At 31.4% G+C, this 13,246-nt stretch overlaps 1 protein-coding gene across 1 annotated transcript; it reads right to left on the minus strand.

Moving 5' to 3' along the window:
- Positions 1–803: 803 nt before the first annotated feature.
- Positions 804–7,548, minus strand: LOC145624434 (beta-galactosidase 1-like). Its single transcript, XM_081677465.1, has 20 exons — positions 6,958–7,548; positions 6,731–6,826; positions 6,485–6,597; positions 6,277–6,343; positions 6,082–6,174; positions 5,806–5,949; positions 5,143–5,231; positions 4,945–5,050; positions 4,770–4,857; positions 4,018–4,136; positions 3,757–3,921; positions 3,423–3,595; positions 3,221–3,330; positions 2,731–2,840; positions 2,482–2,592; positions 2,292–2,402; positions 1,999–2,204; positions 1,574–1,910; positions 1,184–1,333; positions 804–1,091 (listed from the first exon to the last, which is right to left on the minus strand). The coding sequence occupies exons 1-19, from the start codon at positions 7,141–7,143 to the stop codon at positions 1,223–1,225; spliced, it is 2,535 nt and encodes an 844-aa protein (XP_081533591.1). The 5' UTR covers positions 7,144–7,548; the 3' UTR covers positions 804–1,091; positions 1,184–1,222.
- Between the last annotated feature and the right edge of the window lie 5,698 nt (positions 7,549–13,246).

Here is a 13,246-nt window from a genome sequence, read left to right on the forward strand (position 1 = left end):
TAAACCATGCTTCATCATGCATGCCTCACCTACTCTTTATTCTACTATCTATGATAGGCCGTTTCAAGGGTGGGAACTCGGAATGAAAATATACACGGGCCGGGATAAGAAGGTGAAATAAGGATACATTTTACTACTTCCGTACAGGTTATGTGCAATGATTAGACATTTTTCCCTCTCTATTTTATGTCAAATCGTCGCACATAATCTGTAACTGAGGTAGTATATATAGATGGGGTAAGAGATTTGGATTAGTTTAACGATAGTGTGCATAATAAGGAAATAATCATGTTATCTTTGTTTGGTATGAGTTGGATGTAAGCTGAGAATAATTGGCACTTGATTGTATATCTTCATTAATCCTCTCCTTTTTGCAAGGCGTAATCTATATGAATGTGTTATTTTTGGTAGAATAAAGAGGGATTTAATCTCTATTTATATCCCATCACACCATCCTTAATACGGAATATTATATTTATCCTGTTAATCTTTTGTTTGGTTTGAAATTAGAATTGTGATTGGGATGGAAAAAGAAAAACAAGGAACACTCACTATAACATGTATTGTTATTCAAAATCTAAGTTACTGAAATTAAGTTGGATATTACTGAAAATTACTGAAAATATTTTATCTCTCACAAATAATACCCAAAGTTGCAACTAATATGTAACGGAAGTAGTATCTTTTTTATTTTTTGACAAGATTACACTTTGTACATTAACGAAGGGTTTTCGGTTATTGAAGTACAAGAAACAATGGGTTAAGAAAGAATCATAAATGGAATTTGATATAAACGCGTTAAGTAACAAAATGGAAGCAATGAAAAATTGCCTCTTACTAGGAATTTCATCTTGAAATTGGAACAACAGGATTCAACACATTCTAAATGGTACATATGTATAGCACATGGATTCCTATTAACATCTCAATGTGCTAGAATCGTCTCCCTCAATTTATGGGAGTTGATTCAACTTACTAACATTGGCGCTCCTTTTTGAGCCCACACAACAATGGAGGAAACATCTAGTTTATGTACAAGCTTTGGACTAATGTGTGTCGCAGAGTTTGTACAGCTTCACTCAAGTCAAAAGCTGAAATGGAGATGGTATGGAAGGACAATAGATTAAGGAAGATTGCCAAATCAAAACTTAAATATGGAAAGAATTGAAGAATTTTATTGTACCTTTGACTCGTGTTAAGTCAAAACAACTAGCTAGGCACGTCAACTGCAAATTGCTTCGACTGCTAGTCTTTTCATAAAATTTGGACATGGATCTCCTCCGAATAGCTCAGGTTCAACTGTTATAGCACAACCTGCCTGACCAATACATTCCTGTCACAAAAGGAGGAGATACTTGTATTAGTTAAGAGAAGATAAATGTTTTCATAGGTTTGTCACAAACCAGCATAACTTGGGGAGAAAAAAGATTGGAATTTAAAGAAAGGTTCCTAATTTTTGAATTCTTGTTCAAGTTCAAAAGAAAAGCAAGATTCTCTAACTCGGATGATGGCTCGATAAAGATGGCCAAGATAGCATTTTTGTAATAAAGTAGCTACTCCAGTGTAACCTTACCCTTTCAAAAATATCATAGGACTTGTGGGCATGACAGCTTCCTTGATTGAAGTTTCCACAAGATCCTTCAGGCGTCCCAAAACTGGCAAACTTAATCGATGAAATCTTCTGCCCAGGAGTACACCATAGGTGGGCCTTTGGCCGCAATGGTTTGTCTATCCTCCCAGAAGATTTCAAATGCCAATTCACAAGGTTTGGTTGCCACTCATTCATTTCAGAACAAATACTGCTTGTTTCTTTCTTCATTAAAGAAATCCAGTTTGGATCTCCGCCCATTTCTTCAAATACTACCATCAAATTACCTGCTGGCTTCAGCCAAGACCGAGGAACATGGTACCTGAAAAAAAAAAATCCTACGAGTCTTAACATAGTTACATAGCATTATAATCAACGAATTATTTGAATGTTTTAAGAGGATTACTCACCATCTCTGAGAAGCATCTCCACAGTAGCTTAAGCATTTCTTCTCAGTAAAATAGCCTGCATAGCTACAGTCGCTGCATGAACCTTTTGCTATATAAGCAGGCCAGTAACGCCCAATGTTTTGTCCGTTAATCCATACTTGACCCTTACCCATGCCACCCATATCTAATGCAAGGGGTTCATTACCAGGTGGAGCATTGAAAATCGTCTGAGAGTGTAAACAAAATGACATCAGTCATGCTGTATTGTCATTACTGAAGTATTCATGAAAGTCGTCAAAGGTTTGAATACTCACTTTATACCATGTAAGCGGTTGCTTTTGAGCAAGAAATTTGCCCTCAACCCACTCAACATTGTTGGCACCATTGAGGGAATTAAGACTCAAAGATTCACCTTTCATTCCAATCTGATAGAAGGCCATAGAATTAGAAAAATTAAATAAAAGAAATAACAAAAGGGTAAACTCGTACAGCGAGAGGATTAACCTTGTACGACCATTTCTGCCATGTCAAGTCTCTCCTCCCCTCATTCAGACCATTTAAAGAAACAGGACCGAGAATACCAGTATTGAATCGTTCATAATGTGGGCCAACATTCTGAACACAAAAACAGAACATGGAGTGTTAATCAACCATATCGACACTATATCATGGAAAGCATAGATGTAACCGACATATTTTCTGTGCATGTGTAAGACAATTATGACCAATGAGCACAAGCAATAGAGAACACACCGGTAGCCCGACAGCAACGCTTAGTAGTGCAATTTTGTTAATTCCAGGCCTCAAATTCACACCTTCACTAAAGGTTATCTTGGGATTTTCAAGACTTCCATAGGCAGTACCTGCCACAAAATGGAAACAATGAATGTTCAGCATATTACCCTAAGAAACATCAACTGTCCACTACAAGTGGACAAGGCTTGCAATTGTATTAGTTTATTGCATACAGCTGACTGCATATTGCATATGTATGATTCCGTCTACTCTGCCATGATTCCTTAAAAGGATTGGAACAATGCCGTAATAGTATGGTAGGAGTATATTGATATGATATGGTAATTAACTGACATAAATGATGACTAATGGTCAGAGCATAAAGGAATAGAGAGTAATTGAACCCTCACATACTTGTGATGTTTCTGTCCATGAAATAAGATACTATAATCGTATGATGTGCTATGGTAATTGACATTGGATATATAATATGAAAGAAGTTTCTTACCAGCTAGTTGACCATTGATGTAAACATGCAAAGCATGCCCAGCTGACATCACAGTAAGAACTGGTGACTTTCCACCCTTCAAAAATCCTTCGTTGTGGCCAATTTTGACACTGTCAGGATAATTCATAGGTAAGAGACATATCTATTAATGACTGCAGAAATTTCAACAAAAACATAAAGTTTAGAGTGCAAATGTACTTACTCAGTCATATACCACAAGTAATCAGTCATATCTCTAGTGGTATTAACTTGTTCCACCAGCCCCATCATTGTAAAGGCACTGTCATCAGTTGAAGCTGTCTCATCGTTGTATGATTGCCAAGAAAAGTGTTGATAAACCGGAGTGAACTTCATTTGCGCACTCTGTGCTCCAATCTGCAACAAGACAATAAATTTGAATGCCGTGACATGATATGCATATACAAGTAATACACTTGTGAGTAAACAGTAATCTTAATATGATAGCTTTTGAAGAACTTTTTCATCCCCATCCTTCCAATTTTTGTCTAACCTAAGTTAAGAGAAACTTTTCTCACCCTTGCAGTATTGAAGACAGTGTTCTTGCAATCAGGAAGAATGCTTATTGACCAAGGAGGCAAATTGTAGTGATTATTCCCATATGCAACCTTTGCATAAGATTTTGCATTATAATTGGCAAGGAATGCAGCACAAGCTCCAGATTTTGACTTAAATTCATGAGCCTGCATGAATAATCAATGGGGAGGAAAGTTGTTACAAAGTGTTACAATAAAAAGGGATATTATCAAGTGTGAACAGCAGGTGAATAGAAAGTTAACCTCTTGGCTGCTCCCTAACCGGATCACTGTTGGATCACTGGAAACTAAAGCTGGCTCACAAAGTTTTATTGCTCTGTGCAAATCCTTTAAATGACCCCATTTTGGCTGTTGTAATAATCCTAAAAATACGAAGAAAAATAACTGTTTAGCAATTTCTCTGAACAGCAGGTTTAAAACATCAGAAAAGGCCCATAATTTCAAGCAAAGGCGCTTGTTTGTAATTGCACCTCATCTTACCCTTAATAGTATCAAAGATAAAATTGATCACTCATATCATTCGATAGGACAGTCAATAGAACAAGCAAAATCATGTCATTATCCTATAGAGAGTTAAATGCTTATATGCATATTCCTATAACTTTAAGCATAGACTAGCGCATGAAAATCCAATTGTTGACATCCACAACTACCTCGATTACCTAGACATCTATTATGCGTTTGCATCTTATAATTCATATTAATACACATTATGCAAGATTGGAAGGAGATACAATATTAGACAGAAAAGAACATTACTAGGGCATGAGTCACTGTAATTGATTAGCATATAGTAGTATTCAATTTGCAAAAAAGGATTATTTTGGAGCTAGATTGACTCAGGGAATACTTGTCGTCACAGCACCCTTTAGTCTCTACGTATACATAGAAAAAGTAATATTACTGATCTACTGGGAATATACCCTTCCATTCATTCAGGTCAATTAGTCTAATTTTAACAGAGCACATTCTGTAAGATGAATAGAAAGCCATACCAAATTCATCTAGAGGAGCATCATAGTCATAGCTCGTAGCAATAAAAGGACCACCAGCAGTTCGGCCAAAGTTCGTACCACCATGATACTGAATAAAAAGTATTGTATCATAAGCAAAGAAAACAAAAGGATATGAAAGTTTTCAGCTGGTAAACAGCAAAATAAATTAGCTCACCATATAATAATTGACAAAAGATCCTCCTTTCTGTATGAATCTAGCAACGGCGAATGCCAAGTCCTCAGCTGGTCTCTTAGGAACTGGACCTCCGAATTCCGTATACCTGAAAGCAAAATGAAAATGTACTTGTATAATATATGTTATGAAGCTTATTCATTAGCATTTTGAAAGTGTTATAAATATCAAGTATCTCACCATCCTGTCCAAGCCTCTGTCCACATTTTTGGTTTATAAGCCTTGTTTGGAGTGAAGTAATCACAGTAGAAGCCATTGCAAGTGTTAATCTGCAATAAACATACAGATTAAGCTATAGAAACATGTATCGTATTAAAAAAAAAAAAAAAAAAAAAAAAAAGTCAACATGCTAGCCCTAGATACTGTCGTCAACCTAAGCGTGTTATATAATCATGACTAGGGTATATAAATACGAATTAAAAATGAAAGTAGTTTGAACATTGAAGTATCCAATACTAAGAAAACAAAATTCATATTATTTTACTCAATTTCATATTATCAAGATCAGACAGAACAATAAACAAGACGAGGAAAGGTCCAATTTACAAGAGTCATTAATTTGTTGTCATAATACTCAATGCAGCCAAACAAAATTATATAAACAACAAGCCTAGTGACTGATAAAATATTGGAATGACTGAGTTAAGCCCATGTGCAATGCCACATAAATAATAACAGCATTTTCAGGCAGCACAAGGAGACAACTACGACAGTGAAGTACTGAAGTAGCAACCACAATATCAGCAGACTTAAGAGGCACCAAAAACGATTAAATTAGGAAGCTCTCTAATCATATGAACATAACAATCATTCAAGGTTAAAAAAAGTTTCGAAAGCTCTTACAACGGGGTCTGGAGCATCGTCTTGCTTACACATGACCCATGGGACTCCAGTAGTTAAACCCAAAGCCATTTTGGCTGCCCAATCAGTGTAAGCTCTTCCAGGAGCACCAAGTTCATTCTCCATTGGTCCATATTCATTTTCAATCTGCCACAAACATTCGATACAAAGAAGTTAAGCTCGAATTCGATTCAAACAGTTTCTTCACAAGCATCCTGAATCAAGCAAACTGATAGCAGAATGAAAATGAACCAATGGGTACAAATGTATTGTATATACCTGTGACAGTATAATTGGACCGCCTTGTGTCTCAAATAATCTTTCAGCTTTCATCATGTTAACAATCTTCTCTGTGAATCTTTGCATCTCAGCCTTAATAAAAACAATGTAATGATATTATAATCAAACCTACTAAACAATTAATCAAAATTATAACACAAACATTGCAATTAATTACAATGAGTCTTAGCTAACCTTAAAAGGCCCATTATCTGTTCTGAAATTTATGCCTGGAACATACTTCAGCCAAACAGGAAACCCCCTTAAAAAATAAAAATTAAATTAAATTAAATTAAATTAAATACCCAAAGACATTGTAGAAGAATATTGAAGGAATAAAATATCTTCCTTAGACAAAATCTTTAACAGTAAAAAGAACAGAAAAAGGGTAACAAGAAATTACCCAAAGTTCCACTCAGCACAAACATAAGGTCCAATCCTCAAATGAGCATAAAGACCAGCTTGGTGAATTAACTTGATGAATTTCACCAAGTCATATCTATCTTCAAAGTAGTACTGAAAAACACACAATTATACTAAATCTTAGTTAAAGAGACTAAAATGGAAAGTGAGTCCAACTTTATGTAACCATGTTAAACACTAATTTAATAACAAGTTAAAATTTTACAGTAAATTTTTTTTTTTTTACCTTTCCTTGTTCAGGTTCATGACCATTCCAGAAAACGTAGGTTTGTATTACATCTAACCCACCTTCTTTAGCCTTCTGAATAAGATCTGGCCACATCTACAAAAATTATAAAAATGAAATTGAATCAAACCCATTTCAGATATTCAGCAAATAGAAATACCCAAAATGTAGAAATCACCAAAAATAGAAACTTTTTAACAAAAAAAAAACCCAGAAAAATATCTAACCTCAGGAGTACTTCTGGGATAGTGAATAGACCCAGAAATAAGAATTCTTCTTTGTCCATTAATGATGATAGCTTTATGATCATACCCAACACTTGCATTTACAACTGATAGCAGATTTGAGACCAAAAATGCCCAGAAAATACAGAGCATGAACATAAAAAATGAGGGATTTTTAATGCCCTGCATTTTTGATTAAAAATTTTATTAAAATTTTCTTGCTTAAGTTAGAGCAAGAGTGACACAAAGTTGTGAACTTTTGGCAATTTCTTTTGTGTTTTTATGGGATCACTTTATTCGATGCTGGTTTAGAGAGAGAAAGTGGTGTATGAAAAAGAGTGAGACACTAGTCTATGAAACACAGCTGTGAATGTTTTTTTTCTCTTTTCTGCCTTTTTTCTTTATTTTTATTTTGGGATTTTAAAATAAATTGTTTGATTTGGGAAAAATCAAATATGTTGTGAAGTTTGATAATTGAAGAAAGTATGCAGTTTGCAGGTGCTTTTTATATACACTCATGGGGTGCAAGACTGTAGAAAATTGTGAAATTGGGTTTTTTTATTTTTTTTTTGGGTCCCAGATTTTGGGCATACTTCTATGCGGAGAATCATCCAATTATAGAATTTATTTCTATTGCTTTTTCGTTATTTAAAACATTAATCATTTTTAATGATTTTGAAAAATAATGGCGGTAAAGAAAACAAAATGGGATTTGTTAAGATTGTTCTAATCTTCTTTTAATGAATTTACAAAAACACACTATTTTGTATCTTTTCTTTAGATAACAACCACTACTAATCTACTCGACCATCAAAGATCTATTGATCTAGTTAGCACACCAATGTAAATCGAAGTCAAAGTAAACCCAAAACTAGCAACAACCGAACTTTTTATACACAAGTACTCCGTAATAAAGAGACGCTAAGATGTATTCCAAGTATTGTATGAAATCAATGATCATGAACTTGCATGTGAAACTCAACCATGCAACTTTAATTTCCTACTCATACTAAGGGCCTGTTCCGATTGACTGAACTCAGTTGAACTGAACTAAACTGAACTGAACTGAGCTGAACTTAACTGAACTGAACTTATTAATTAGTGATTTTTAACTACTGTTTAGTGATCTTTGATTATTTATTGATTATTTATTACTATACATATGTGTATATACAAATGTACATATTATTATTATTATTATTATTAATTATTGATGATTATTATTATTATTATTTATTGATTATTATTATTAGTATTATTATTATTATTGTTATTATTATTATTATTATTATTATTATTATTTATTGATGATTATTATTATTATTTATTGATTATTATTATTAGTATTATTATTTCAATTATTATTGTTATTGTTATTGTTATTATTATTATTATTGTTATTATTATTATTATTGTTATTATTATTATTATTGTTATTATTATTATTATTATTATTATTATTATTATTATTATTATTATTATTTATTGATGATTATTATTATTATTGTTGTTGTTGTTAATAATAATATTATTATTATTATTGTTGTTGTTGTTGTTGTTGTCGTCGTCGTTTAAGAGCTTAAAAGAATGAAATTTGGCTTTATATCATTAGCAATATCATTAGACGTAAATTAAGAGCTGAACTGAACTGAGCTGAGCTGAACTGAACTAAACTAAACTAAACTGAATTTCAACGGAAGAGAACAGACCCTAATTAGTTGAATAGGGTACCCTTTAATCTGATAGGTAATTAGATGTGAATAGAAGGTGCATTATTGATGATGATGATGATGATGATGATGATGATGAAAAGGTTGCCAATGCGTCGAGTGTGGCATGTAACTCTTTTTTTTTTTGTTTGTTAGTAAATCATTTGGATTTGTTTTGGTTGATTAATTAGGTAATAATCGTCGTTGTCAAGGGTTTAAGCCATCACTAATCTTTGTTGGTTATAAGTCTCCATGATTTACATGAACCTAGACAATACAAGTGTAAAGTATACTACTTATTACCTTATTTATTAGTATATTTTTTATCTTTTCATTTTATAATTATTATTTTTTTATATTCATTTTTTCTCAAGTACCCTTTTAATCTTTAACAAACATAGTATAATGAGACAAGTATAATATAAAACTACTTTAAAATTAACGTTTTTATTAGAATATAACAAAGTTAGATAATGTAAATTCGATCATCAAACAAACGTAAAGGATCAAGGGCCTGTTCTCATACGTTGAAGTAAAGTTCAGTTCAGCTCAGTTCAGTTCATTTCAGTTCAGTTCAGCTCCTAATTTTCTTCTCTTATAAAATATTCATTTCAGTCCAGTTCAGCTCAGTTCAGTTCAGTTCAGTTCAGTTCATCTGAGTTCAGTCAATGAGAACAGGCCCCAAGTTTACAATTAACATTATTTTCGAATTAATTAGGTACATAATTGAGGACCAAAATCACCAATACGCATATATTGTAGAAAAGTGGACGAAAATCCACTAAAGAAATTAAAGTAGAATAATATCATGAATTCAATCATCACTAATTCCCCAAAATTAAAAATGCCTGTACGCTACCACTTCCATACTTTATTTTGATCTTTTTTTGTTATAGTGAATGAGAATCTGCCTCCTTACCAAATAGGCAAATAATAAACATTATTAACATTATATTATGGGGAGTTAATAAGTTATGGTGCCACTTTTTGACATATAAGTTTTATTTTGGACGGTCCAATGTCCTAAAGTTGTTCTTGTTCCCATTGTTGGTCAACATACGAGTGAACGACAGTACCGTGGCTCAATTACTAGGATCATTAGTTTTCATGTTTTTAATCTTTAATTAATTACTCAAGTACTCCAATTAATACTTCTTACATGGTACACTATTATATTGGAGTAGCTCAATATGGCGTTAATGTTGTCTAGATAGGATTTAAATATGCAATCTCAATATTTAGCATTACACGCTTTACCTCTAAGTTGTGTATGACGGAGTATTATACGAAGTATATATTTTAGGTTTTTTGTAAAAAAAAAACAAACTATCAATATGTAAAGAATGGCAATATAACATAGTATTAAATTAAATTACGAGTACGTAATAAAAAATAGAGTCATAAATTAGGGCTTGTACTCTTCCGTTGAAATTCAGTTCAGTTCAATTCAGCTCTTAATTTACGTCTAATGATATTGCTAATGATATAAAGCCAAATTTCATTCTTTTAAACTCTTATTACAACGACGACGACGACAACAACAACAACAACAACAACAACAACAACAACAACAACAACAACAACAACAACAACAACAACAACAATAATAATAATAATAATAATAATATTAACAATAATAATAATAATAATCAATTAGTAATAAATAATAATAATAATAATCATCAATAAATAATAATAATAATAACAATAATAATTGAAATAATAATACTAATAATAATAATAATCAATAAATAATAATAATAATAATAATAATAATAACAATAATAATAATAATACTAATAATAATAATCAATAAATAATAATAATAATAATAATAATCATCAATAATTAATAATAATAATAATAATAATATTATTATTATTAATAATAATAATAATAATAATAATAATAATAATAATAATAATAATAATAATAATAATAATATGTACATTTGTATATACACATATGTATAGTAATAAATAATCAATAAATAATCAAAGATCACTAATCTGTAGTTAAAAATCACTAATTAATAAGTTCAGTTCAGTTCAGTTCAGCTGAGTTCAGCCAATCGAAAAAGGCCCTTACTGTATAAATGCAACTTCTATGTAATGACACAGGATATAATTCGACCCAAGTACTATTTATGAAGGATATATCTTATGACAACAAATATAACACACCACGACACCACGTACATGATGATGACTCTAAAACATTATCATAAATGTAAAAGATGTATTATTCCTACTGTACTAATTTCAATGTTTACATAATTTGCAAGTATCAATATCATCTCCAGTTGTCATGCAATTGACCCTCACATAAAGTTATAAGCAAGACTCACGAGCTAATCAAATCAAAGCCTTTTCAATTAATGTATAAATTAATTAAACTTATTGATTATGATCTTATCTACTTGTATATACATAGTTGCATACAGTATCTATGTTTGATTAACTATAGCTATCATGCATGTACCTTGGCTAGTAGTTGGCTACCGGATACTATTAATTAGCAGCTACCACTCTGTGACTTATGGTTATCGGTATCAATCAGTATACAATATATTACGACGGAGTACTCATTCGACCTACTTCATGGATTGTTCTTTTTTAGTTAACTTTTGATACTATTAATATACACAATTTTTAAGAACGGATGATGAAGTACTGGATCTATAAGTTAGCATTCATCAAAAGGCTAAGGATTTCAATTCCAAATCTAGTTATGGATTGGAGGGATATATATAACAATTAAAGTGTAATACAAATAATTCCTATAAAAAGAGTTAATAGACCTTTAATTCTTTAAGTTGATATGAAAATTCAACATTTGCCGACACTTAAAAAATATCAATATAATCTTGTTTTTATCCAAATGAGGCTCATGAATTGGTAGCACATATGGACCAGTACGTATATGTATTTGGAAATATAATTAAACATGATTAAACTAATCATATTTATATTCCTTAATCTTCTTCATAAGACTGATCTAAATTAGGTTGGAACTTGGAAATATTGGTGTGTTATTACTCAATTAGGCAGTCCTCAAATAATTTTAATAATGAAATACAGTAATAAATAATTATGGTAAAAAGAACATGGTAGTGCAGCCATATGTGATAATGTGTATATCCAGAATTGTTGGCTAAGGTGATTCCACATTATCCAAGTTTTAGTCACAAAATTTTGTTTCACTTTATTCTTGACCTCAATCATAGCATCAATATTCAATATTGTTGGGAATTTTGGGATGGTAAAGAGCCGGAGTAAAAAATAAAAGCAAAAAAAATAAATACTAGTAAATAAATTCTTACAAAATTACTTATCCACTAATCTATTATCTCACTAGTCCATAAGGACCATAACCATTATTCTATACATTACTTACTTTTTTGTGGATAAAAAATTGTTTGATTTATTTTAAATAAACCTACTGTAATACATGATACTTATATATTTTAAATCAAAGAAAGTGCATAATAATTTATTTATTTATTGAATAGTAAGTAAGTATATATATTACATTATCATACTAAATAGAAAGTTCTATCAATTGAAAATGCTCAAAATCACAATGTTGATAAAGTTGTAGATAAGTGATAAGTCCAAAATATATTGTAATGTACCTGTTCAAAAAAATTGTAATTAACTACCCCCTTAAAATGCAAAAGGTTAGATTGATTGAATGATTAAAATATAAATAAAGTGTTGATAAATTTTATGTAAAGTGACCTACTTCTACATCCAGTACATTTGCAGATTTTATTTATGAATGGAAGCATTGCATTAAGGTCCCCATATTTAGGGTCTGTTCTGATACGATTATTTTCAGTTCAATTCAGTTCAGTTCAGCTTAGCTCTAATAAGTTCAGTTAGTTCAGTCAATCATCAGAACATGCCAATTAATGGTAATTACATCTTATAAATTTGATATATTTATAAATGAACTCTATAGTCTATCCAAAGAAAAAGAAAGCAACATGGAACTTCATTTAGGTGGGGAAATAATTGTAAAAAATAAATATCAAAGATTGAGGGCAACAATTCTCCTACATTATTGGACAGAGAATATTGTCCCACATCTTCAAGGGTAGTCTTAGGTTGCATGCCTATCCAAAATTCCTTAGTTGGATCCACAGATTCATATGCAAAGGATTGTGCTAGGCTTCTCAATTCAAATGATGATAATTTGCCTTATCCCAACACAAATTATTGTATGCCTCATATTTTTAATGTTAAGGCTCGGATGCTTTTTCTATTGAATGTTTGCATGACCGGTATCACAACTATGTTCATCTAAAAACCGATTGATTATGAATATGAATATATATACGAGTTTCGATTTCAAATCATATGGAGTATCAAAATTCTCTAATGTATTGTTTAATTGTTGACATGGCAGTAAAATTGCTAATAGTCGTGAAATTTAGCAGGTGAGTTGCCAATAAATTATGACTGTGATGACGCCAAGCAAAATCAAATCCATTTTCAAATAATAAATAAAAATAATACAAATTACTCCATATTAAGGATCTGTTTTCTTCAGCTTAATTTCAGTTCAGTTCAGCTCCAATC

The sequence above is a fragment of the Chenopodium album genome, chromosome 3, assembly GCF_948465745.1.
Source record: "Chenopodium album chromosome 3, dcCheAlbu1.1, whole genome shotgun sequence".
Lineage (NCBI taxonomy): Eukaryota > Viridiplantae > Streptophyta > Magnoliopsida > Caryophyllales > Amaranthaceae > Chenopodium > Chenopodium album.